The 26138-nt window shown below is 42.0% G+C and overlaps 1 protein-coding gene across 8 annotated transcripts in view; it reads right to left on the bottom strand.

The window, feature by feature from the left end:
- TECTB (tectorin beta) overlaps positions 1 to 26138 on the bottom strand; it is a 53472-nt gene that overhangs the window by 18003 nt on the left and 9331 nt on the right. The window contains exons 1-3 of one of the 8 annotated variants that reach the window (XM_077349739.1): positions 7286 to 7538; positions 4678 to 4853; positions 2090 to 2280 (exon numbers count right to left, since the gene is read on the bottom strand). In XM_077349739.1, the coding sequence (XP_077205854.1) occupies positions 2090 to 2280; positions 4678 to 4753 (267 nt within the window). In that variant the 5' untranslated portion in view covers positions 4754 to 4853; positions 7286 to 7538. Of the gene's footprint in view, positions 1 to 2089; positions 2281 to 4677; positions 4984 to 5569; positions 5735 to 7285; positions 7539 to 26138 lie in introns of those variants that run through there. The other 7 variants (XM_077349734.1, XM_077349740.1, XM_077349733.1 and 4 more) reach the window with 7 other exon arrangements.

Below are 26138 nucleotides of genomic sequence, written 5' to 3'. Positions count from 1 at the left end.
AATAAAAGCTCCATGCAGATTCAGCCTAGGATCCACTTTAGTGGCTCTGTCAAAGGGTGTGAGTATGTACTTCTTTCTAATATCCTCTTCAGGGGAAAGAATTGCCCAAATTTGACATCCTCTTTTAGCCCCCATGTTGTTTTAGTTGCAAGTTGGAAGGAGTATGGAGCCATGATGCCAAGAGCATCACTAGGACCTATTATGCACGGCGGCTGCTATGCTGGGCGGCCTCCGTGTTGTTGCGGCAGGGCAGTATGCCTCACCATTTCCCATGTATGCATGGGGGCGGGGCTCCCCAGCGTAAACCGATGCCCCGGCATAGTGTGCACACACATGCTGCGCTGGGCCTGGGGAGCCTGGGATGCTGCCCTCAGTGGCAGCAGCGAGGAGGGGAGTGGGGAGGGGCCGGGCCCCCACCGCACACTTTGGCGGGGGCAGGGGGATGCATCTGGCAGCTCTGCGGAGCTCGCAAAGGCATGTGGTGTCCCTACAGGGACACTGTAGGTTGGGGCTGGGCAGGCCGAAAGGCCCAGCGCTGGCGATTATGCACGGCACTGGCCTGACCCAGCTCCTGCCGGCGCCTGCAGTATCCTGGTGCCATGGAAGTTCCCTGGTGCCGTGGAAGTTCCCTGATAATGCGGGCCTTCCATGGCCCTGGGCTGGGCCATGCCTACGCTCGTGGCGGGGGTGGGCATAATTGGTGATTTTCCCCGATGCCCTACCACCACCAGCGTGGGCATTCTGGCCCGTGCATAATGGGTCTAGCTAAGTAATGAACCATCCCTCAGTAGTAACTGATGGTTCCATATTGAATGTCGTTTCTGAAGAAAAATCAAAGAAAACCCACTGTTGTATAGATATATTGATTGTGAATGGTATTCAAGTGCTCCAGTATCTTAATTTTTAAGTCATCCAGAGCCACATGCCAAGTTGTGCAAATATGTTTGTATTGCTTGTTCCAAAATATTTATTCTCATTAATTCTAATCTACAAAAGGATCTCTAACAGGGCAAGATGCTATTCTTTAAACTGATAAATAAATGGATATTACTAGGTTGTATTATAGTAACATGCAACATAACCTCTAGCATATTAACTTAGTTTTGTTTCAAACATATTTTTAAAAGGGGAAATGTATTAAACCATTTGTTATAGTGAAGAAAAGCAGTTTTTGTAGCATTTCAGCATTCTAAATACATTTTTAGTATAATATTTAATATAATTTCAATTTAGTATAATGTTGTTGTTGTTAGTTGCGAAGTCGTATCCAACCCATCGCAACCCCATGGACAATGATCCTCCAGGCCTTCCTGTCCTCCACCATTCCCCGGAGTCCATTTAAGCTCACATTAGTATAATAGTTAGCATCATATTAATTTTACAGTAATAGTTTGTAAAATGGCCGTTAGCTTTAGTAAGGGCTAAATTAATAGTTTCAAATCTCACTTCTTTAGTCCAGGCTTCCTACCTACATCACAATTTATATAGTGACCCTTTAAAAAGTATAGCTAACATGAAAAAAAATTGACAGGAAAAAAGTAGATCCCTATGAAATGTGATGTTGGATACTGTGGCCCACCAAGCCTGAACTCTCTCTAGGAGCAAAAATAACTTAACTGAGACTATCATACTTGGGTCACATTATGGGAAGACAAGAGTCACTGGAAAAGACAATAATGCTACACAAAGTTGAAAGCAGCAGGAAAAGAGGAAGACCCAACATGGGAAGGATTGATTCCATCAAGTAAGGCACAGCTCTCAGTTTGAAAATCCTGTGAATGGGTGCTTTAGAGGTCATTAATTCATAGGGTCGCCATAAGTCAGAAGTTATTTGACAGCACTTTACACAAACACACAGCTGAGAAAGATAAAATAAAAAGTTTCATTGTATCTCACAGCAATAGGTATTTGTGCTCTAATATCAATGGCAACAACTTTTATATAAAACAATGTTTAAAAGGAATAACACTCTGAAATCTATTTCAAAGAAGAAGTAAATCATTTTATAGATATGGGCTCTGGCTCATACATGTATTGAAAAAGCATCATGAAATCTAGGGAAGGAAAGGTTTTTATTTGGTCTACTTACATCTGATTGGGTTCCACAGTATGACTTATTTTTGGGTGACAAATCTGGGATTGTAAACTGGTAATAGCCTGAATCATGGACTCCATTGTAGCAAACTCCGCCAAGAGCGAGCTGATTAACTTCCCATCCATAAGGACATTCAGGGATTTTAGTAATTATGGTTTTAGGATAACAATACACCAAAATGGCATCTAGAAGGGGAACAGGTACAGATGAAGAATAGTGATGGTAATGCAGTTAAGAAATGTACCGTGTCCTTTAGTAATGATAACAGTAAGAACAATAAGCCTTTTTGGTTGAAGATGAGCTCTAGTAAGATTTGACTTAAAATAAAAACCCAATATATACTACTGGTTGTTTCTGTACCTGATACCATATCATCTCCCAATACAGACTTACACTTTGTATAGTATAACAAAAATTGAGTCCAATATTACTTTTAAGGTGTGAACTTTTCAAGGTGTGAACTTTTGAGCGCATGCATTTTTCCTCAAAATGAACAACCATCAATAAGCATAGAGATATATGGAAAAATAAATTAGTAAACTCTATCATAATATCCACATTAAGCCATATGATGCCCTATAATTATTTGCTAAAACAGCTAATCAGTCCTTTTGAGTTCAGTTGTAGTTCACAAAAACATTGGAGACATGGTTGTTCATTTAATTGGAGGAAGAGTGCATGCACTTGAAAGCTCATGCCTTGAATAAATCTTTGTTGGTCTTTAAGGTGCTACTGGACTCTGATTTTGTTTTGTTGTTCTGCTTCAGACCAACACAGCTACACACTTGAATCTTTCTATAGTACAGGTGCTCATAAAATATGTTCAAAGATATTTCAAAAAAGATTTTCAGTTTAACCTTGGTTTGAACACTTATTCAATACATTGTATGACATAACCACATTCTTATTTTCTATTTTTTCTACCCTGTTGTTTTTCAAGTCTCTTAGACTTTTCAAAGTACTTTCCTGTATACAAAAGAGAAACATCTATACATAGCAACTTTGACATGACATCAAAAAATAACACTAACAACATTCCAAATTGAAGTGTAACAAATGTATAAACTCATGGTACAATCTGCTACTGCCAAAATAGTAATTCAACATTAACTGAAGCTAAAGTGTAACACTAAGGGTATCTTGTCTTGTTCAGCTCATTGTTACATGCACTCTTCTGTATAACAAAGGCACTGCACACTAAGCAGGGAGGGACAAATAGTCACAAGACCTGACCTCTCAGAACAACGTCCCACAATCTCTAAAGTACATTTTGAACTCAACAAAAAAGGAACAGAAACAGCAACATAACTAGAGTTTGTATTGTTTTCGCTACTTGTTCTATTAGTCCTTCTGTGATACATATGTGACAAAAGACAACATAGCATTAGATGCATTCAGCTTTTCCATTAATGTAAAAGAAAAAAGGAATTCCCATAGACCACATAAAAGGCAATGCTGAGGGCCATGGGACCATGTGAGATAAGGACTGAAGTAAAAAAAAAAAAAGGGGGGGGGGAACTGTGTAAGACTGAGTGGAAAAGCTGGATGTATTCGACCCATAATATCCAAAGGTCTTTGTGACCCCAATTTTTTGCTACCCCTTCATCTATGGGGGGAAAATAAATAAATATCACATGATCCAATTTGAACTAATTATAGCCTATAACCACGATCAAGGAACATAGTCCTGTCAGTTGTTCACTTCATGCCACAATGTTCACTTCTTGCCACAATAAACAACTGTCTTTGTTTCTGACATCACTAGCTGGTTATCGGCTAACATTCTTACTTATATAAATTACATTCAAATAAGTCTGAGAACAAACCTTAGAATTCCTTAGACTCATAAGTGATCTTTTCTCTCCCTTAACTTTTGTATGCTGAAACGGAATGCTCCCATATTTAGAACTATCTAAAAATTGTTGTAAAACCAGCTTTCTAAGCAAAGAAACAAATCACAGTATGTTAAACTGCCCAGTTGGGTCATATTAACAAACCACAGGTTAATTCCAAGCTATGTCTTGGCAAGGGCATAAGAGGGAAGGGGTAGGGAGTGTGGGAGCCTGAGGACTTGTTCTTGTCTTGAACAGACTGTTTGTTTGGTTTGAATGCATCTACTGTCCTTTGGTCTTGCCTCTCAAATATGAAAAACAGGATAACTAAACTTGTTTCACATGGTACTTCAGTTGGTTAAAATGATTTTAAAATTATTTATGCATTGAATGCTGAATTAGTGATCAATCTAATCTAATAACAATAAAAGGTAATACGAAAGTGTAGCCAGTACTGGGCATGGTCCACTCAAAGTTAAATAGGTTTTTAGCGGCATTGATTTCAGTGAGAGAGAACTTGGAATTTGGAATCAACTGGATTGGTTCATGCCACATACAAATTTAGATTAATATATGTGCCTTTTGAAATCTTGTACAGATAAAATACAAGCAAGATTTCCCCTTTTTAAATTGGCTGTGCTGAATCTTCATGTACTACACAATCTGTTTGTAATATAACCACATATTTTGATGATAATTTAATTGAAAGGAAGAAACACAGTTCAGTTTTTAAAACAGAGGTATATTTACCTGCTTTAGTTGGATTGCAAGAAGCAGCAATGCCTCGAGCCAAGATGACCCATAGTAGAAAAGCAACCATCACCATTTCTTCAAAGGATAATAAACACTAACGAAAGAAGAACTTGGTTTTCCAAAATGCTGCTAGATCTGGACACCCTTACATATGTCAAACCTGTCTGACGTTCCTGTTAATTGCCAGCAGAAAATTAAATATGAAAACTTTTACTTGTAATGATGTTTGATTTCCAATATCATACAATAAATGTGGGTGTGTTTTTTTGGAATTTTTACACTTCCTCAACCAGTGGTCTTCCCCTAGAGGAAAAGTATATTTTGAAAAAGAGGTAATGAGTGAACTAGGAAAAATAGGGTTTGGAGAGAAGGTAAAATAAGGACACGCCAAGTAAAAGAGAAATTGATTGGAATACAAGAAAACATAAATTATAAACATTTCAACAAACTGAATACAAATGACATTTCTAAAGTTAATTGGATTATGTCTGTTATTGTACTATGATTATAATATTTTTCTGCATGTATTACTGGGTATCAAAATGTCACAAATAATTCTAATAAAAATGAAGTATTCACAAGTCTCAAATAAAGCCACTGATATTTAAAGCCACTGATGATATTAGTCATAATGCCTTTTTTCATATTTGACATTTTTAGATTACTAAAATACAAGATACAAATCATTCACTGGACAATAAGAAGCTATGCATTTTGCATTAATTTCCTTTTAGGCATCTGTATGCAATTTTAAATCTATGGTATATATATTTTTACACACACCTATATACAATACTATTAAAAATAGATTCCAACTTAGTTTATTAGTGGTACATTTTTCTTTTAAGCATATATTCTTGTTCAGGAAAATGTTTAAAAATCATCATACATACAACACAGGCACAAGCTTGCAGATGAAGGTGTTCATTCTCCTATTCAAAACGAATGTGTATCTGCTTTTCCCAAGATGTCCTTTCAAATAACACCAGCTGGCATTATCTTTGCTTTATATAGGCCATCTTGTAAAAGGAGCCCTCTGAGTATTCAGCTTTGATTATCCCATGTGGGGAAAGAGGGTTGGATAGATAACAGGATGGATAATTTAGTTCTCTCCACGGCAAGAGTGAGTTTCAGTTTTCCAATCCATAGTTTTAGTTTTCATTTTCTAGCATCAAGATATGCAACTTGATTTCTATAAAAAACCCAAAACTTTTTCTACATTATGTTTTAACTTGACTTCTGCCACTGATTGATATCAGTTCATTTAGCGAACCCTAAATTTAATGGAAATATCTCCAAATCTCCAACAATAGGATTATACGATTTTCAATAGAGTTTTTGCTTTAGAAATACCTGAGTAGCAAAGTTGCATGTGTGTTCTTGCAGCCATACCATTTAATAATGTACAAAACTATTTTTAAAAATTAAATCTGATATTTTAAAAGTGTAAACCCAAACAGAGTTATATCCTAAATCCACTAACGTTGAGTGGAGGAGAGGAGTGTAATTCTAGTTTGGATCACTCTGTTAGAGTTTTCTTTTGGAGGGAAAACTTTCTATAAGAAGCAATTCAGATAACAGCATTTTTGTACTGAAGGTGATGAAAAACATTTTTGTGATTTTTATCTCATATTAAGTTATGGTTTTAATCATAACTGTCAGAGGAAACACATTTCCTCAAAGCATCTCAATAAGAAAGCAGCTTTTAGGTACACAATACCTCTCTTAGGTGAAAGGTACTAATTGGAACAAAATCCACAATACAATTTCTGCTACAGTGCAGAGCTGTCCATAGATGTTTTTTATTTGCATAAGAAATGAGAACTGCACAAATGTACTTAGGTGAAACAGCATTTGATATCTGCATTGATAAAAGGTGAGGACCCAGGGGAGGTTTGTATTTCTCTGAGTAATTGCAAATAAAAAGAGCATTCAGTAAATAGCAAATTATACTGTAAATGCTCTAATTGCACTCCCCAGGAGCCCACCTTCAGATTATGCAGACTGCAAAATCTTAACTATGGGAGTATCTATAGTCATCTTTACAAAAAAGTGAATAAATGGTTTCTTGTGATCATAGAATTAAAAAGCATTTAAAAATAGAAATAGCTTTTCTATTGTCTCTTGTTCCCTCCACTGTTACTCAGAGCATTGTTCTCATTTAATCTATGCTTATTAAAAGGCAAAACTCAAAACAATTTTTGTACATTGACTTAATGAATGTTCCACCGCAAGTAAATAACAGATAGATCTTAGTAATTAACATTACATGCAACAGGACAATCAAATGCCGTATGGTATTCTAATGACATTGCACCACTTTTTTCTGTAAGCTGTCCTTATGTTCGGTAAATGTAGTGGGGGTAATGTTTCTACACATTACAGCCTACACATTGAAACTGTGGAAGTAACATCAGCACCACTTCAATTGATATTGACAACATGTTCAACTGGCAGCTATGAGTATCTAGACATTCCAGTCTTTATGCAGACCAGCTTTCAAGAAGATTAGGAGATTATATAATGGATACTGGCTCTCTGTGGTGCTTTTAATTCATACTTTTTTTTGTGATTAATTTGGTCAGAGATTTGCTCAACAATTTACCTTTCCCTCATTTATCAGTGGAAGCATGTTGTCTGAAGCATGTTGTCAGGCCGATACTGGGTAGGAGCAAAAGGCCGAGAGGGAGCTCATATGGAAGCAGGGCTAATCCCCACATCCATATGATGCTGATCCAGCCTGCCTTGGATCAGGCCCTTGTTTGCCCTGTCTGTAGGGAATGCGGAAGAATTTGCGTTCTCTTTTTTAAAGTGGGGGCCAATGGGGCCTGTCCAGTGGTAGGCCTGTGTGGATAGGGAAGGGCCAGGCCTTCTAGGCCCAGCTTCTTCCTGTCCTACGGTGGCCCAGAGGGGCCAAAAAATGCCCCAGTTAGCATTGCAGTGCTTTACCATGCCATGGGGTGGACCTCCCTGCAAAATAGCCTCCACACACACACAGCGGAGCCTGTCCACCATTGCTGTATTTCCTGAGGGTACATGTTTCAGTGGTGGACCAGGTACCCTGCTTAAATGTGTCCCCCACATGGACACACATCAGCACTGGAGGAGATCTGGCACTGTAATGTGTCCACTGTGGGGACTCAGAAAGCTGCAGAACATAAAGCTCTGCAGCACGGCACCAGCAGCAGCCAGTTTGGCTGCCACCATGCGGAATCAGCCTAAGTGAACCTTTCAAATGCTTCCCAAAGTTCATGAAGGTTGGTTGTAGCTAGCTTATGAAATGTATATTAAACATTCTTGGGGCATTTTTCTTTTCCCCACCATTTCTTCTAATGTATGTGGTAGGGACCTTGCATTCTGCAGCCAGCCATTGCTCAGTTTTCTGTTCTGATAATGCAGTCTGCCACATCTATACCAGCTAAATGGGAGACTCTCAGTATTTATAGTTGTGTTCAGTATCAAAATCTCTCCTTTTCATTTCCAGTGCCATAGGCCACAAATGCAACATTTCTTGACCAGAAAGCCATCAGATGGGAGTCAATTTGGCCAGGTGTGACAATCAGAGGAGCAAGGTTTTGTTAATCTGTCAGTATAAAGAGAAGCTATTATGAAACTGCTACTGCGACCATATCTGTGGCAGCCTTCCAGTGCTACTGGGACAGTGGCCAGCAAAGAAACATTGCCAGAACACAGACAGGCTTTGATGCAAGGGCTGGCTGCCAAACTGAGGAAATCTGTCAGACTAATGAATGGCACAAAGGGCCCATTTTCTCCTTCTCTAAAAATTCTTCCTTGCTCATGTAAGGGCAGTGTTTCTGTGGAAAAAGGAAGAATGAGAGAGCTTTTAAGGGTTTGCTCCTGAAAATGGCTAGTGAGTCAGTACCACTGTGTTTTAAAAGTGAATTATAATGAACTATGCCTAAAGATATAGCAATAAGCAGCTTGATCATTATAGTGGCATTGCAAAATGACTGCAACTTGATTTTTCCCAATGTGTATTTGTAATGTCACCTGTCTTCCTCCACCCTGGAATATGTAACATTTGGAATATATGCACAAATATATTCACAACTCATGTAAATATCAGTGGCTACCGGGTATGTCAGGGGAACCAGAGGCTTTTACCAGCATAAGCCCTTGTACTGTAGTGGTTAAGAGGAGCAGCCACTAATCTGGAGAACTGATTTCAATGTCCCAGTCCTCCACATGAATTCTGCTGAGTGACCTTGGGCCAGTCACAGAACTCTCTCAAACCCTCCTACCTCAAAAGATGCCTGCTGTGTGGAGAGGAAGGAGAGCCAATTGTATTGAGACTCCTTATGGTAGAGAAAAACAAAGTACAAAAACCTGCTCTTCTCCTGTAGAAAAGAAGGAATCCCTGAGAACTCAAACATCCACCTATAAGAGGTTTTGAAAATGGGTTCCTACCAGGCACTCAGGGTTGCCTCAATTTATTAGATTTTCCAGCCTTGTTCGGAACCCAGTTTTCTTGGCTGCTCTTGTAACAATGACTATTTTACCAGAGTCAACCAGCCCAGGCACAAATACACTGACTGCTGAAACTAAACAGGTTACAGTGATCAGCGTAAGATTTATTAAGAAACTAGAATGATCCAAAAGACTTGGTGTGATGGCAACTCCTCCTCCCTACTAGAGGGCAAGGTGCAGATCCAGCATGTTCCATAGCTGGCAGCAACACAACCACACCCAAGTCTTGTGAGCCTTGACTAGAAACACAGGATATGCTGGAAGAGCAGGCCCGCAGCACAGCAAGAGAAGGTTGCATTAATTCAGAATATGCCCTGCTTTGGCTGTATAAGTTATGCCTGCCTGACAGATGGCAGCGGCACAGAAGCTCCTGGCTTCTCTTCCTTTATACTTAGCCAAGAAATGAGGGATCTGGAGAACAGGGAGCAAACTACTCCCCGCCTCCTAATCTCTATATACTACATTGAAAGTTGCAGATATTTTCTCCACTTTGTCAACTATATCCTCTGATGGTCACACCTCAGTTCTTTTTTATTTTATGGGATTTTATATAGCATTTTACATTGTATATAATTTTTGTACACTAGAAGCAAAACAATCACTCAATGCTGGAAGCGACCACAAAGGGCCATCCAGTTCAGCCCACCACCTTCTTGAGAACTCAAAAATCACACAGTCCTTACAGGTGCTCATCCAATCTCCTCCTAAAGATTTCCCATGAAGGAGACGTCACCCCCCTCTGAGGCAGCATATACCATCTACAAACAGCCTGTCAGAAAATTCTTCCTAATATTTATGTGGAACTTCCTTTCTCATAACTTGAATCCATTCATTCATTCATTCATTCATTCATTCATTCATTCATTCATTCATTCATTCATTCATTCATTCATTCATTCATTCATTCATTCATTCATTCATTCCATTTATATACCATTCTCCCCTGAGGCTCAGGATAGTTTTCATAAAAGATACGGAACAAGAACAATACAGTAAACTCAGTAACCATCAGATAAATAACAATAGTGATAGTAACAGCAATTAAGAGCCAGCTTGGTGTAGTGGTCAGGAGTGCGAGTCAGGTTTGATTCCATGCTCCCCTTAGCTTGGTGACTTTGGGCTTATCACAGCACTGATAAAGCTTTTCTGACTGAGAAGTAATATCAGGGCTCTCTCAGCCTCACCCACCTCACAGGGTGTCTGTTGTTGGGAGAGGAAAGGGAAGGTGAATGTAAGCCACTTTGAAATTCCTTTGGATGGAGAAATGCAGCATATAAGAACCAACTCCCCCCCTCCTCTTCTTACAATCCCAGTGGATGTTTTTGGTTTCAGTCAACCTCAGCCAAATGCCTGGCAGAAGAGCTCTGTTTTGCAGGTCCTGCAGAACTGTTCTAATTCCATCAGCTCATAGCTTGTGACATGCTTGAGTGTTCATCATATCACCAAGGTGGGGTATGTATGTGTGTGTGTGGGGGGGGGGGGCTTCAGCACTGGCTGGAGTCTGCAGAGGATGGGGGAGCATTTGACTCTGTTTCATCTAGTCCACACATCATGACTGTCATCTAGGGAATGCAAACACAATGTCTATCTATGTCCTCTTCCTTTCCTGCCGTGAGGTTCTTGATTGATGGCTACAGGAAAAATCTCTTCCATTGTTTGGCTCTGGTGATTGCAAAGGTGATTGCATCATTCATCGATTTCTAACCCCCCCCCCCTATTGAACTTTTAAAAGTGGCACCAAGATAGATAGACAGGTATCAGAGTTATTTCTATTAGCAAATGTAAAGGAATGTTGTTGATTTTTGTATTTATTGCCATAATGACAACAACAAGCAAGGATTTTTCATTTCCATTTTCCATGTATACCACTATTACATTCAGAAGAAACTGAAATAGAAATTGCAGGGAATCTTCATGTAACTCCTAAATAGATTATTTCTTTAAAACTGGATATTAGTTTAAGCATTCTTAATTTTATGGCTACCAAGTGGAGTTTAGAATGAAGAGATCACCAGCTGCTCTTTGAAATGCCTCCCACAATAATTTTAAATAGTGTTCTTATGGAATACAGACATTAACCTCTGAATGCTTTCTGAGAATGGCAACTGATTAGACTGAAAGAGTCTACTTTTCCAAGCCATACAATCCTATTAAAACACTTCCCTAGACCTACTTTCCTTGACATGCTGTAATCATATCCTTCTCTTGCCCCACTTTTTGAAAGTTTGTGATTTTTCAGCTTGCTGATAACATCCAGAATGAGACAGTCTCTCATTGTCTTAGGTCTGATACATTTATTACGTGCTTACCTTCATTTGTTAAATTACCCATCATACCCAATAGTGGCAACCAGAAGCAAAGCAGCTTTTGTTCAGTGTGATTTGCACTCCCTCCTCCTCTCTTTATAATAGTAAGTCTTTCAAAAGGCAAAACAAAAAAGCACTTCCTTTCAGAAGCATTTTTCCTTCCTGAAGGAAGATGCATCTATGGTTTCTTCCTACTTGTGTTGCATTTCATAAGCGTATTCATTGACAGACAGAAAAGAAGGAAAGGCCAAAGTCCCACTATATGATTCAAAGACCCCTTTTTACCCTCTCAAACTGCTTCACATAATTTTGCTGCCCATTTTCTTTTCTCCAATTCTATCGCAGGTTCACTCTTCCCATAGGCTGCTGCTTTATAAATCAACTACTTCTTATGCGGGCAGCTTCTTTCCAGAATTCCTACATGGTCCCATCTCTCTCCAGAAGCATGTCTCTAGGGGTCAGACCAACAAAGACCTCTCCCAACAACTTCTGGTAAAAACTTCTTTTAGCTATATTTTCCAGTGTTTTCATCAGAGACTATCTCTTTGAAAGTACACACCGAGCAACCATATTATTACCTCTGTTGAATGCATAGACCCTTTCTGGTTCACTCTTGGGCTGATTCTGCACTTACTTTGTTTATTCCATTGTGGATCCTGCTGAATTCAGATTGATTTGAACTCGGGTCTTCCTCTATTCCCCCCCCCCTCGCAATTGAAACAAAGTGTTCTCAACTCCAGAAGACATTGTTGCTTGGAACAGCAAGAAACCTGCGAAGATACAACTGTAATTCCCAAGAATTTGGCTAGATCATGAATTGCAGAATGCCATCTACCAATCAACTGAATGTGACAATTCATAATAATTGTTAGTTTGAACATTAAGTACCAAATATTTGACTGATGCAGATTCCCATGATGTACTGAGGTCTGAAGCACATTGTATTATGTTTGTTAAGCAATATATTTATCTTTACATCCTCCTACTGGACTCTTAAATATGCATGGGAATGGATTTAGAAAACAACACTGAGTGTCAAAAATCTGTAACCATTTTTACAGCTGTAATAATCTAAGGCTGTAATCCTAAAAATACTTTCCTAGGAGTAATCCCCACTGAATAACTGGATTAACTCCTCTAGTTGCTTCTTGCCTTCTGAAAATAAAAAAAAATTACTAGGTAGAAGGAAAGTCAAGGACACATACTGTGAAGTGTTTATATTGTCTAATGATATTTTTCTAAGTCAACTACTTATGTCAGAACTAGTAGTAAAATACAATGGGCTTTAGAAGATGCGGAGGGGAGCAGATGATGGGCCAATATGTGATGAGGGGTTCATCTTCTTTTCCTACATCTTTCCCTACATCCCTCAGCCATCATCAGGATTTCCCTTGCTTCCCCCATCTTTTCCCTCTTCAACCACCATGAGGCCTCCATAGCCAGCAGCCCAAGGCCATCTGTCCCCAATGAGGCAGTCATGACCTGGCTCAACCACTGTCACCCAAAGCCCAGAGCAGGGGCCACTCGGCCAAGTGGAAGGAGAAGGGTCACCAGTTAGGGTGCCTGAACAGACCCAGCTGTTCTTTAGGCATCGCACAGAACACCCTGACATGCCACCAGCCACCTTCAGCCTGTCTGCCCAGGGAGGTGGCTCTGTCTCTCCCCCTTCATCCATATTAACTTCAAGTTCTCCTCCCCAGCTTCTGGACTATAATCTTCCCTGATAAAGAAAAGATTGTCTCTCCAAACCTATTAGATTCTGTCCATATCAATGGAAGGCTCCAAGGTTCCTTGCAACTTCATTGATTAAGAACAGGTCATGGTGCCACAGGAAAAGTTCTTTTATTTGGTCCGCTACCAAATCAGTGTATGAATTGGCATCCTTCTAATCTGCTTGAAGCCTGAATATAAAAACATGAATGGCAATCTTTTGCTTGCCTATAATATTGTTTACGTATAACCTCTGAACATCAATTAAGTGAAATTTATATATTTACCATTCAAAGTTGCAGTTTTTACACAGATATCAGTGGTTAAGTTATGATTTAGCTGTAACTTGAATATAAATGTTGCTAAACTTGATAGAGCCAGAACTTTTAATCTGCTTCATTTTTTGGATTGGTAAAACATACAGAGAGAATTAACATCTGAGTTTTCAACCCTCAAGAGGGGCTCAGGAGAAAAATATCCCCATGCAATTCAGGTTCCTTGTTTGACACATCTGCTCATTGTATTTTCTGTAGACAGCTCTGCAAAATCTTCTTCCCAAATCAGATCTGTATCTGGCAACACAGTCCTGGAAACTGTATGACTGCTTCGTAATTCATGAGAGGGCCTGATACTATTCAGCTCATTCCATCTCAGCCTTTGCTCTGGGCCATTCCTTTCTTCCTTCTCAAGCTCAATTATGTTGTGAGTTAAGAGAGTTGAATCATTACAGTATAACCATTGGGGAGAGTTTTTGATGACAGAACTATCCTGTTCACGTGTAATAACTGTGTGATATTATCAACCATCCTCTTCCCTAAGGGCCATATGTTTTAAACCATGCACTTCCTGTACTTTTCTGTTAATAGACGTGCTTTGGTCCAAGGGATGTTAACTTCATGAATCTGATGAAACTAGCTCTGATTAATGAGAGCCTGCTGGAGTATATTTTTTGTTACGGACTACATTTCTCATTATGAAGCGTAATTCTTATTATGTATTTCAGTATGGCTACAACTACCAGGGCATGAGATATAAGAACTGCCCAAGAGTTCAAGAAGTACAAATGCTGCCAGCAGAATTGCTTCCTATTGTCAAATTAGGTTGCTTTCCACAGCAAGTGCTTGTCCCACAATATAATGGCTGAATATATAAGAACCATTAGTTTCGATTCCAAAACATAAAACTTCTCTGACCCTAATGCTGCTTTTTGGATCACAAATGCAGAGCTGCTTTGATGAATGTGGGGTGGATTGGTGCTGTCTGTAGATTGGTGCCCAGTATATCATTTCCCATACTGCATGCTCTTCCAAAATGATTCCTGTGTGATTGCAAAGCTCATTTCTTAAAGTCTGCTTACCTAACAGCATTTGTGTGTGTGTGTGTGTGTGTGTGTGTGTTGGGGGGGGGGGTTCTTAGAATCAATGAACAGGCTGTGCATTCCAAGCATGGTGGTTCATGAAGGGAACTAGAATACCAGACTGTAACCTGCATAGGCAGTGAATGCATGCTGAATCCTGGCCTGCTGCTGATCCACAAATACTCAGTCCATGCCCTGAAGACGTACATGTAGACATGGGAGAGGAAAAGCATCTTGGTAGGCTGTGTTCAGTTCTGGGCAGTATATTCAAAAAAGGTCTGTTGGCAATTGGTCTCTCTCACCAATGAGATAGCCCCAGTCATTTTGAACTGGTACAGCACTGCCAGCAACAGCTGCAGGCCTTTCATTATCACAGGCAGGGCCGGATTTACATGAAAAGAGGCCCTAGACTATTCCACTTATGTGGCCCTTTCACCTTGTAAATTACATGAGAGATAATAAAATACATCATTACTGTGATATATATCAATACTAGTAAATAAGCCGGCTGCAGTCTGAATGCAGCGGGTACTTGTGGGGCTCAGGAGCGTCAGGGGCTGGTTCTGCAGGCATGCTGGGCCAGGGGCCGGACCTGAGGGCGGTCATGGGACGGTGTGCGAAGCAGATCCGGCTCGTCCTGGCCCCCTCCCCGCCCGTGGCACGGCCTACCTTGTGCTGAATGTGGGCGGTGGAGCTGGAGGTGAGGCAGTAGTTGAGCGGCATGGGCTGCGGTGCCGCAGACAGTTGCCAATGGTTGTCCTGTTAGCGGGCCGCTGGTCGACGTGGCGCGGTGGCTGAGGGGTCCAGTGAGGGAGCGAGTGGGGTGGGTGCCTTTGGCACCGCCGCCGCCGCGCCCTCCATCGGAGAGTGTCGTGGCGGGCCGCTCCTGGCTGTGCGGGCCGGGGGGCGATTTGTCGAGGAGGCGGCTTCAGTTGGAGGCGGCGGGGCCAGGGTCAGTGGCGGCGGCCCGTCCTGGTGGAGTGGGGAGGCGACCTGTCCTCTTGCAGGGGAGGCAGGTAATGGCGGCAGGCGAGTGGCTGCGGGCGAGCTAGAGGAAGGGCAGGTCAGGATGTACTTTGCGCCTCCCAATTAGTAAGTCCAGCGGCAAGGACTAATTGTGAGCTGCGCTGTGCGTGGCTCGCAATTGGTCCCTTGACGGCGGATTAACAATCGGAGGGCCCAATCGGCAGGCGCTTTGCGCCTACCGATTGGGCCCTCAGATTGTCAGTCCGGGGGAAGGGGCCTATCGGCACCCTTCCTCATCACGGACAGGGCCCGCCCTGGGGACCCTTACTGAATTATTTAATCCACTCCACTATGAGCGGTTAAAGATGTTAAATGAAATATGTTGTGATAGGTACTAACCTTTATAAAAATGTGGAATATAGGCCCCTCTTGATCAAGGCCCTAAACTGAAGCCTATAGGAAAATCCAGCTCTGATCACAAGATTAGGATGTGGAGCACTGGCACTATAGGTTTTTCCCTCCAACTATATACAACCCATCACACCATTCAAATAATTTGTCTGGTTCATAGTTCAGTACTGTCCTCAGGGGTTTTTTTCTTTTTTCCCAGTTTAGAAGGTAGTTCAGGCATGTACCCCTTCATGAGTTTGGGCACAATTATTTTCTGTCACCCAGCCTGTCCTGAATAATCATGTAGAGTTTACATGGAAAGGCTTCAGAGGAATAGAACTATTTCTTGCCCGCAGTCTACCAGTGACTCATGGTCACCTCCCACCCAAATTCTTGATCATCTAGCTGGGGGGAAATGACACACCACAGCAGTCAGGCCTCAGCTTGTCTCTGGAGGCAAAAGATGATATTGCACCCATGGCATTGATGTGCTCAGAACTGGGTCAGTTACCCAGCTGGATGAAAATAATATGTTGTACCTTGTCCTCACAGACAAGGATGTATGTGTTTGTGCATGTGTGTGTGTGTGTGAGCAAGTGTGTGTCTCGGACTGAGAGTCAGTTGCTCCAATATGCTCCATCTGTGTGGATGGTGCAATGCACGGTACTCAGTAACAATCTATATAGTAAAGCACAAAGCTAATCTAGCCACTGGGGCCATGATGTAACTGGTCAAGAGAGGGCTGGCCTCTTTAGAAAGCATGGAGCGCACCTATCAGAGATCGGTTGCATGGTTTGTTTGGCAAGGCCTGGAGGAGCTGAGTGGGTGAGAGATCAAGCTAAGGGGAAAGGCTGACTGCTTATTTTGTTATTTTGATATATTATGACGTACATTGCCCCGAGACAGCTGGGCTGAGAGGGATGGTCCTATAACTCTAATTATAAACAAACAAACAAACACATACCATACTGGACCAAAGGGTTCTCTTAAGGATTATTCTGTAAAAACATAGATGGGAAAGCTCTTGTTCCAAAAGGACCACAGAGCACAGAGTAGACTCAAATCCCTGGGGTCTTGAGGCATACTGAAAATGGCTGTTGCATGCAGGTTGCACCTTGCCAGTCCCACCTTTCAGGAGGTGTGGCTGTTGTACAACGGGAACCACAATGTGGAAAATTGGATTTTGGCCCCATTGGTCAGACAGCGGCATTCTAACAATTTGAGGACAGCTTGTCCTGACAGCTCAAAGGACTTAGTGTCTGCCCTTCTTTTCTCTAGAAGTCTAGAAAGTGCCAAGAGTGTGATTATGTTACATTGGAGTCCTTTAAAAAAAGTTGTGGCCTTGTTAAACCAAAACTCATGTGTCACATGGTCCTTCTGGGGTCCAGGGGAAAATAGGAACAGCAGGTGTGCTAAATTAAATCATAGGCCTATGCTAGACATGGTAACGATTCAAGGTGCTAACCAGACAAAAAGCAGGAAGACACCCAGATTCAAGATCTATAGGACTTTGACAGCTGTCAGAAAGTAAATTTGTTCTGAATACCAGCACATCAGAACAAAAGCATTGCCTTTTAGTGAATTCTCCTGGCGCATAGTATTCATCTAGTATTCTATATTTGCTTTGGGCTATTGCAGTCTTAGGCACAGGAAGAGAAGTAAACATAGGGTCTTATACTCTATATGGACAGTTTGGGTATCTGTTGCACAGTGTGAGCTCCTTCCATTACACAGTGTGAGCTCCTTCTGTTATACAGGTTGCCATAGAGGAGGATTATCTGATTCCAAATCCTCCCAGTATATGCCTCAGTTACAACTACCCATAACTAGGTACCATATCCTGCCTGAAGTTCATTGTGGCCATGCCACTAGTCAAAAAACAGTTTGAGTACAACAGGCCTGCAAGGTAGGCCAGCACTATTAGCCCCAGATTGCAGGTAGGTGGAATGTGGGCTGATAGAGCTGCTTCAGGCCATCTTGATTTCATGTCTGAAGCTAAATGAAATGTTGAGCATGTGTCAAGTCTCATGAGCAATTGTTTTGCTTTGCCAATGTCACATTTTGATCAGCCCAAGCTCTAATAAGAGTGCTACAAGCTAAGGATGCTTGCATATTGATGCAAAGTGTTTATTTAAGTTCTAGGTCAACGTGAATAGCCTCTCTTAAGAAATAACAGGACTTGGCATTATGAACGGCATTCTTGGCCAGCTTTGAGTTGTTCCAGTTGCATCATAGACATAATCTCAAAAGGTCAATCTCAATAATTATGTTTGAAGTGACTCTTTGGCAATACCAGGAGGCCTTTTTCCTTTCCACCCCCAGCTTACCCAAAGATAATATGGCATTGAGGGGCAGGTTAGCACAACAGAGGACAGGAGACAGTCTCCAGCTACAATTAAAGGGGGGGGGGGGAATCTCCATAAGTTCTCCTCCTCTTCCAGACTGCCATGTTAGCAAGTTGTGCTGTGAGCACTTTCTCCCCCCCCCCTCCATGTCATATTAGGGGTGCTTTTCTTCCCAGAGTTCCCAGCCAGCATATGTAGCGCAGCTCCCCTTTACAATTGCATCAAGGCTATGGAGGTACCCAGAATGTCTGTGTTTACCACAGGAAACTGGTCCAGGTATGGTTACATACATCCAAAACCTACAATCTCATGATCTGATGACACCCCTTCTAGGGGAATCCCGGAGTTTGCAGCAAGAGCAGGTTGGGAAATACTAAACTCATAGCTGGTCATTCTTCTCTTCCCCCTCCCCCTCCACACTGCCAGAGAGAAGTCGTATTAACAAATCAATGGAACACAGACACTCCCTTAATCCAATCAAGATTCCTGCAGGTGCATGTCGCCACCTGGAGCAGAAGGTAATCTTCCTCTTTTCAGGAATTTGTCCTACTTCTGTTTCCCATGTTGATATTGTGGGCCATCAAGGTCTTCCTGACCTGCCTGCCATGACTCATGGTCACCTGGGCAGGAAACTCAGAAGGGCACCACTTTTCTCATATCCCTGTTCTTTGTCTTAGGCCAGCCCCGGAAATCACTCATGTTGCAACCTTTTCACTTCATTCATTCATTCATTCATTCATTCTTTCATCCATTCATTTGATTTTTATACCGCCCTTCCATACGGCTAGGGGCAGTTTACATATAATGTCACAGAGGAAATACATGGAACAAAGAAAGATATAACAGTTAAAACTAACATCAACAATAATCCAACAGTGGTTCTGAATCATTATCAGCAACAATATAACAGGAATGGTAACTTAGAATAGGTCCCCAGAGAGGTCAGACTGGTGCACGGCATGGATGTCCAAGGGAGGACCTATGGATGTTGTTGGGTTTGGTTGGTCTCAGGCAAATTCCTGGTGGAGAAGCTTCCTGTTGCAGGTCCTGTGAAATTGTGGGAATTCAGGCAGGGCCCTGATCTATTCTAGCTAGGGAGCTTGTTCCACCAGGTGGAGGCCAGGATTGAGAAAGCTCTGGCTCTGGTTGAGGACCTACGTGCTTGTTTGGGGGCAGGGATCACCAGCCAGTTAGGGGTGGTGGAGCATAATGCTCTTTTGGGGGTATAGGTGGAGAGACATTCTCTCAGGTACACTGGGCCTAGAGCGTATATGGCCTTGAAGGTAAGAACCAACATTAATCATCTCTCCACATTACCTCAGGCCAGGCCAGGTAAGCTGCACGGTACATTTTGGAAGTACTTAAGCAAGACACAAACTTTCCTCATTGTGTGTTCATCTTGGTACCACACAGACCACCCAGATTCAAACTGGTTTTGTGTCTATCCCTCTTCCTTTGCTTTTCAAAGGAGCTGCTGTTCTACAGCAGTGGTCCCCAACCCCTGGGCCTGGGACCGGTACTGGTCCATGGATCAGTCGGTGCCAGGCCATGACTCCTCCTTGTCCTCCTCCCCGGCTGCTGTCTCGGGGGCTGCCCTGCAACTCTGCTGCTGGCTCACCTTTGGTGCTCTCCAGCGGCTGCCATGGCTGGGGATCCCCCTCAGCATGGCACTGCGCAGCTGCTCCTGGCAGTGCCCCCCAGCAGGCAGAGGGAAATCAGGGGTGCTGGCAGGAAAGCAAGTGAAGCAGAGGCTCAGGCGGCAACGACGTCCCTCGGCAAAAGACTACCCCCCCCCCGGGCCTCAGTAAAATGGTCAAGCGTTGACCGGTACCCGGTGATTAAAGGTTCGGGAGCACTGCTCTACAGGATAGCTTGTGTGTCTATCTGGCCCCCAATTAATTCTTCTGATCCAAATTACTCTGACCCAAATTAAGAAAGGGGAGGAGTTCATCGACCGGAGCTGTGCAACTCGGTATAAAGACGATACAACCAGTTTGGAAGAGGATAAGGGGATTGACCTCATTACGAAACTTCTGCAGACAGTTAGGAAAAAGACTCAATGGCGTAGAGCGAGATGGTTCTCGGGACCTTTGGAGCTCCAAAATAGATTTCAGGCCCTTGCAGAGGAGGTGCAAGTGTCAACGAGGGAAGAGGTCCCAAAACAAAGTTTAAGACAAAGTGAAGAGGCCACGGGGATAGAAGGAAATGGTGTTGAGAAGAAGAAAAAAAGAGAGTACTAGTAATTGGAGACTCCCTGCTAAGAGGAATGGATTGCCATGTGGCTGGGCCCAACCCCCTAACCCGAGAGGTGTGTTGCTTGTCAGGGGCAAAAATTAAAGATGTTTCAGAACGGCTGCCCAAACTCCTCAAATCTACGGATCGCTACCCATTTGTGATGGTGCATTTGGGTACGAATGACATGTCCGTGAATACCATCGCTCCTATTAAAACAGACTATCAAGATCTAGGGAGGAAGCTCAAGCAAATGGGGGCACAAGTGGTATTCTCTTCAATCTTGCCTGTCAAGGGAAGAGGAATGTGTCGGGAGAGGAAGATAATGGAGGTGAATCAGTGGTTGCGTAGTTGGTGCCGGCAGGAGAGATTTGGTTTCTGGGAGCATGGGATAGGCTTTCTTGAGGAAGGCCTACTAGCACCTGATGGACTGCACTTATCGAAGTTGGGGAAGAATGTGTTTGGCAGTAACCTGGGGAGATTCATCAGGAGAGCTTTAAACTGAAGCCACGAGGGGAAGGAGACATTCAACATAGGGAGTGTAAGGAAGGAGACCGATCGGGGGCAGCCCAACCAGGAAGGCCAGCTCATAGGGAACCAAAAGTAAAAGGATTTTGATGCCTTTATACTAACGCCCGAAGCATGGGCAATAAGAAGAAAGAGCTGGAACTTCTCATGCTGACGGAAAGGTATGATCTAGTAGGCATCACAGAAACTTGGTGGAATGATTCTCATGACTGGAATGTAATAGTGGATAGATATGAACTGTTCAGAAAAAACAGAATAGATCGAAGAAGTGGAGGGGTGGCACTGTATGTGAGGAAAGGGCTTACCTGTTAGGAAATTCTAGTGAAGGAGAGTATATCTACAGTGGAAAGCATCTGGGTGAAAATAAGCGAGGGGAAAACAAACAGTGTGGTGGTTGGTGTCTGCTACCAACTGCCTGACCAATGAGAGGGTGTGGATGCTGCACTTTGTGAGCAGCTTGAGAAAATATCCAAGCGTCAGGACCTTGTCATCATGGGTGACTTCAATTTCCCAGATGTGTGCTGGGAAACAAACTCTGCAAAGCATCCTCAGTCATGCAACTTTCTGACCTGCATGGCTGACAATTTCATTTATCAAATGGTAGATGAACCCACAAGAGGTTCAGCCATACTGGACTTAATACTGACCAACAGGCAAGAGTTGGTAGATGAGGTGAAGGAGGTGGGGACCCTAGGGGGAAGTGACCATGTCCTCATAGAATTCCTTTTGAGATGGGGAGCCAAGGAAGCTTGTAGCCAGATGCGGATGTTGGATTTTAATAGGGCAAACTTTAATAAACTCAGAGACATGATGAGTGTCATACCATGGACGAGAATGCCGGAAGGGAAGGGAGCATGTGAAGGGTGGGCGCTACTCAAACAAGAGCTATTGCATGCTCAATCAATGACTATCCCAGAAAGACGAAAACACTGCAGGAGCTCTAAGAAGCCTATTTGGATGAACAGAGAACTTCAAGAGGAACTAAGAAAGAAAAGGAAAATGTTCAGGAAAATGAAGGGAAGGTCAGAGCTCTAAAGAAGAGTACCTACAGGTTACTAGGCACTGTAGATCAATCATCAGAAAGGCCAAAGCTGAGAGTGAGCTAAGAATGGCCAGGGAATCCCACTGTAACAAGAAAAGATACTTTTTAACATATTTATTAATGTTCTAGATGAGGGGGTGGAAGGACTACTCATCAGGTTTGCAGATGACACCAAATTGGGAGGACTGGCAAATACTCCAGAAGATAGAGACAGAGTTCAACGAGATCTGAACACAAAGATGCAATTTAATAAAGATAATTGTAAAGTTCTGCATCTGGGTCAGAAAAATGAAAAGCATGCCTACTGGATAGGGGATACGCTTCTAGGTAACACTGTGTGTGAATGAGACCTTGGGGTACTTGTGGATTGTAAACTAAACATGAGCAGGCAGTGTGATCATAGAATCGTAGAATCATAGAGTTGAAAGGGGCTATACAGGCCATCTAGTCCAACCCCCCTGCTCGACACAGGATCAGCCCAAAGCATCCTAAAGCATCCAAGATATCAGGAAAAAAAATTTCACAGTCAGAGTAGTTCAGCAGTGGAATAGGCTGCCTAAGGAGGTGGTGAGCTCCCCCTCACTGGCAGTCTTCAAGCAAAGGTTGGATACACACTTTTCTTGGATGCTTTAGGATGCTTTGGGCTGATCCTGCGTTGAGCAGAGGGTTGGACTAGATGGCCTGTATGGCCCCTTCCAACTCTATGATTCTATTATTCTATTCTATCTTGGATGCTATAATCTATTTCTGTCTGAATTAATTATTTAGGATTTCTTTTAAAATAAAATTTATTCTTCATTCAGTATTAAACCGCTTTGCCTGAGTTCCTGTGGTTGGACCCTGATATACACAGGTGGAGAATTTTGCTGTAACTGGCCTCTCACTCCTGTCACTTCTAGCATTTAATTCCACATCATAATTTGTGACAGGCCATTACTGGTAACACACACCACCATCACAATAATTTGTCACAGCAGGAAATGGCACTAGAGCTCATGTTGACATTGGCAGGTCTGTACAAAGTATAAACTCATGAGCCCCCTTGTTTGCACTTCTTTGCATATAAATAATTGGACACAAGGCCAATGCTTTAAAAATATTTCTAACTGTTCATCTACAGATTTACAGTGCTGACCTAGATGGCCTAGGATAGTCTGATTTTGTCACATTTTGGGACCTATGTAAGGCGAGTCCTTGTTAGTCCTTGGGAGGGCCACCAAAGAAGCCCAGGGTTGCTATACAGGGGCAGGCAATGGCAAACCACCTCTGTTTCTTGCCTTGGGAATCCTACAGAATAACTATAAATTGGCTGTGATTTGATGACACTTTCTACCTCAACAGATTCACATCAATATTAAGGTAATAATAGATCTCCAATTGACCCAGGTCAACTCTGCTGCGATCCAAATAAAGTATTTATTTATTTGAAAGATTTCTATGCCACTGTTCTACCCAAACATGGTTCCCAAGTGGGTGAACACCAAAACACTTCAACAGCAAGCAAAAAACCACTTAAAATAAAGTATTATAAAATAAACAATATAACACAATGTATATGCAATAAGAGAGAAGGGTCAATAACATCTAGTGGCAAAAAAGCCTATCCAAACAAACAAAAATTTCAATTCCTGGTAGAATACAATGATAGACCATCAAATCTCCCTGGGAATGAGCTAGATTTCAGTCCAGATGTCTTGAAGACTAACAAGATTTTCAGAGTATTAGTATTCAAGAGACAAAATGTATCTCAAAAACTTACATTCTGAAAATCATGTTAACCTTTTAGGTAGCCTTTTTCAACCTTTTTATCATTGAGAAACCCCTGAAACAGTATTAAGGCTTCAAGAAACTCCAGAAGTGATGTCAGCAGGCTACACCTTCCTGCCATGCCCCCCCCCCCAAGTCACATGTCACCACTAGTGATATTCCCCAGTCACTCCCACTGGATGTGACATTACCAGGCCATTCCCATAGCAAAGGAAGTGGCCACATAGAAATATTTTTGGATGACTTGTGAATGGAATCATACCTGCACTCTGGGCTGGCCACCAGTTTGCTCTTCTTCACAAAATGGTGCTTGCAGTGGAAACCTGCAGAAACAGGGCTGGAGCAGGCCTATGCTGCTCCATTCCCCCCCTGGATTCTAGTTGTTATCATATGTGACAAGACTTGGTCAGCAAGGATTTGTATGGCTGGGGCTCCTCCCTTTCCCTTTCACAAAACCCTGGTTGAGAAAGCCTCATCTATGGTGTCCTAGACTTCAGTCTAGCTCTTCTACTACAGTTCTACACAACTGCCTCCCAAACTCTCTCCCTGGTGAGGGAGTTCCAAAGTTTTAGCCATCTCTCAGTTGCTATTCTTCTAGCCTAAGATAAAGGGGGCAAGTGTAGCAGGGCCTCCCAAAAAGGACCAGAGAGGATGGGTAGATCCATTTGGGAGAAATATGCTGACTCCAAGCTACATATGACTTTAAAGATTAGTACCAGCACCTTGAATGGGGCCTAAGGAGCAAACTGGGTAAATGCAGATGAAACAAGATATGAATTATATGTTCCCTATAACACACTCCTGTCAACATTCTGCCTGTGGCATTCTGTGCTAACAATAGCTTCTGAATAGATTTCAAGGACAGCATCACTCAAAAAGCATTGCAACCATCTAATCTAGATATTACCAAGACATAACTACAATGGTAAGATCATGTCTCCCCAGGAAGAGATGTAGCTTTTACACAGACTTATTATGCACAAGTGTTTTCTGTCATTTTCACTGTGCATGTTGGTCAAGTTTTCATTATTGTTTTGCATTTTTCTTTTCTTTCACTGTGGATGTCCATCAGTTTTTTTTAATTCTGCATTGATTTTCTTCCCTTCAGTGCTCAGTTCTTTCTAGTTGATTTTCATAGTTTTTCTGAGTCTGGTTCTGTGAGGATTTACCCCTTGTTTCACTTCTGAGCTGAAGAAAATTAAAAATTGTACAGATTCCCATGGATTCTCCCCTGCCCCTTTGCTGCCCCTCAAGGATCACTCCCTGCTCACATCAACATTGTTCTGCCAGCTCTGTACCTTTTGCCATGCAGTGCTCCATTGATTACTTTTTCCCTTGTTATTTTATATTTTAAAAAATTACATTAAAAAAAATTACAAATCATTTTTTTTAAATATCAATGATATGGGACTATCATTAGTCTTGGATTCCTTTAAAATGACAGGGAAACCCATGCTTCTCTGGCATCATTCTGAGAAGTCTCTTTGGAAGTTCTGAGAGGGGGAAGGAGAGGGGATGGAAAGACCAACAATGAAAGAGGGGTGGTAGAGGGTGGTGATTTTTTTTCATTTTTCATAGTGGCCAACAACACAACAGAGATTCTACTACAACCTAGCAATATAGAAAGGGAGATTCACAGCTGCTCTAGTCAGCTTCAAAAATAGTTTTGGACAGTTTTTAAAACTTTGCCTTCCTTCCATTGTGTTTCCTTTCATTCAAGGAACTGAACTGTGAGGATTGAAATGAAAGGTGCTCCCTTGATGCTACTGTACAACTGGAATATTATTATTATTTAAATTTATTTCCCGCCACTCCAAAGACTGGCTCAGGGCGGCTTACAAGTTGTCTAAATGAAACCCCAATAAAACCCCATTAAAACAATACAAGAACATAAGAACAAAATCCAAGGACGTACAACAAAAAACCCGAACAAACATGGCAGTATTACTCAATCTCCCATCCCCTGAGTAAAACAGCTAATAAAGGGAGTGGGGTGAGGGGGGAGCCCCAATCAGATATTGGATATATGGAGATTGAAAAATGGGAATTCGAAAGGTTATACCTTTTATTCTGACAGACATAAGTCATTCTCCAGAATTGATATGATCTGGGTCTCAGGAGATTTAGTTTCGAAAACATTAAAAGTAGATATTGAACCTAAAGTAATCTCAGATCATAATGCTGTATCAATGGTACTCATGGATACAAACAGTGAAGGACGATGTGGAGAGTAAATGAAGCAATATTTTAAAACAAAGGTATGGTAGAACAATGTAAAAAGCAAATAAAATAATTTTTCAAATTTAATTTAAACTAGGAATTACATT

The sequence above is a fragment of the Paroedura picta genome, chromosome 8 (assembly GCF_049243985.1).
Source record: "Paroedura picta isolate Pp20150507F chromosome 8, Ppicta_v3.0, whole genome shotgun sequence".
NCBI lineage: Eukaryota > Metazoa > Chordata > Lepidosauria > Squamata > Gekkonidae > Paroedura > Paroedura picta.
Note: the sequence above shows the minus strand (reverse complement) of the source record. Positions and strands in the feature narration are given on the sequence as shown.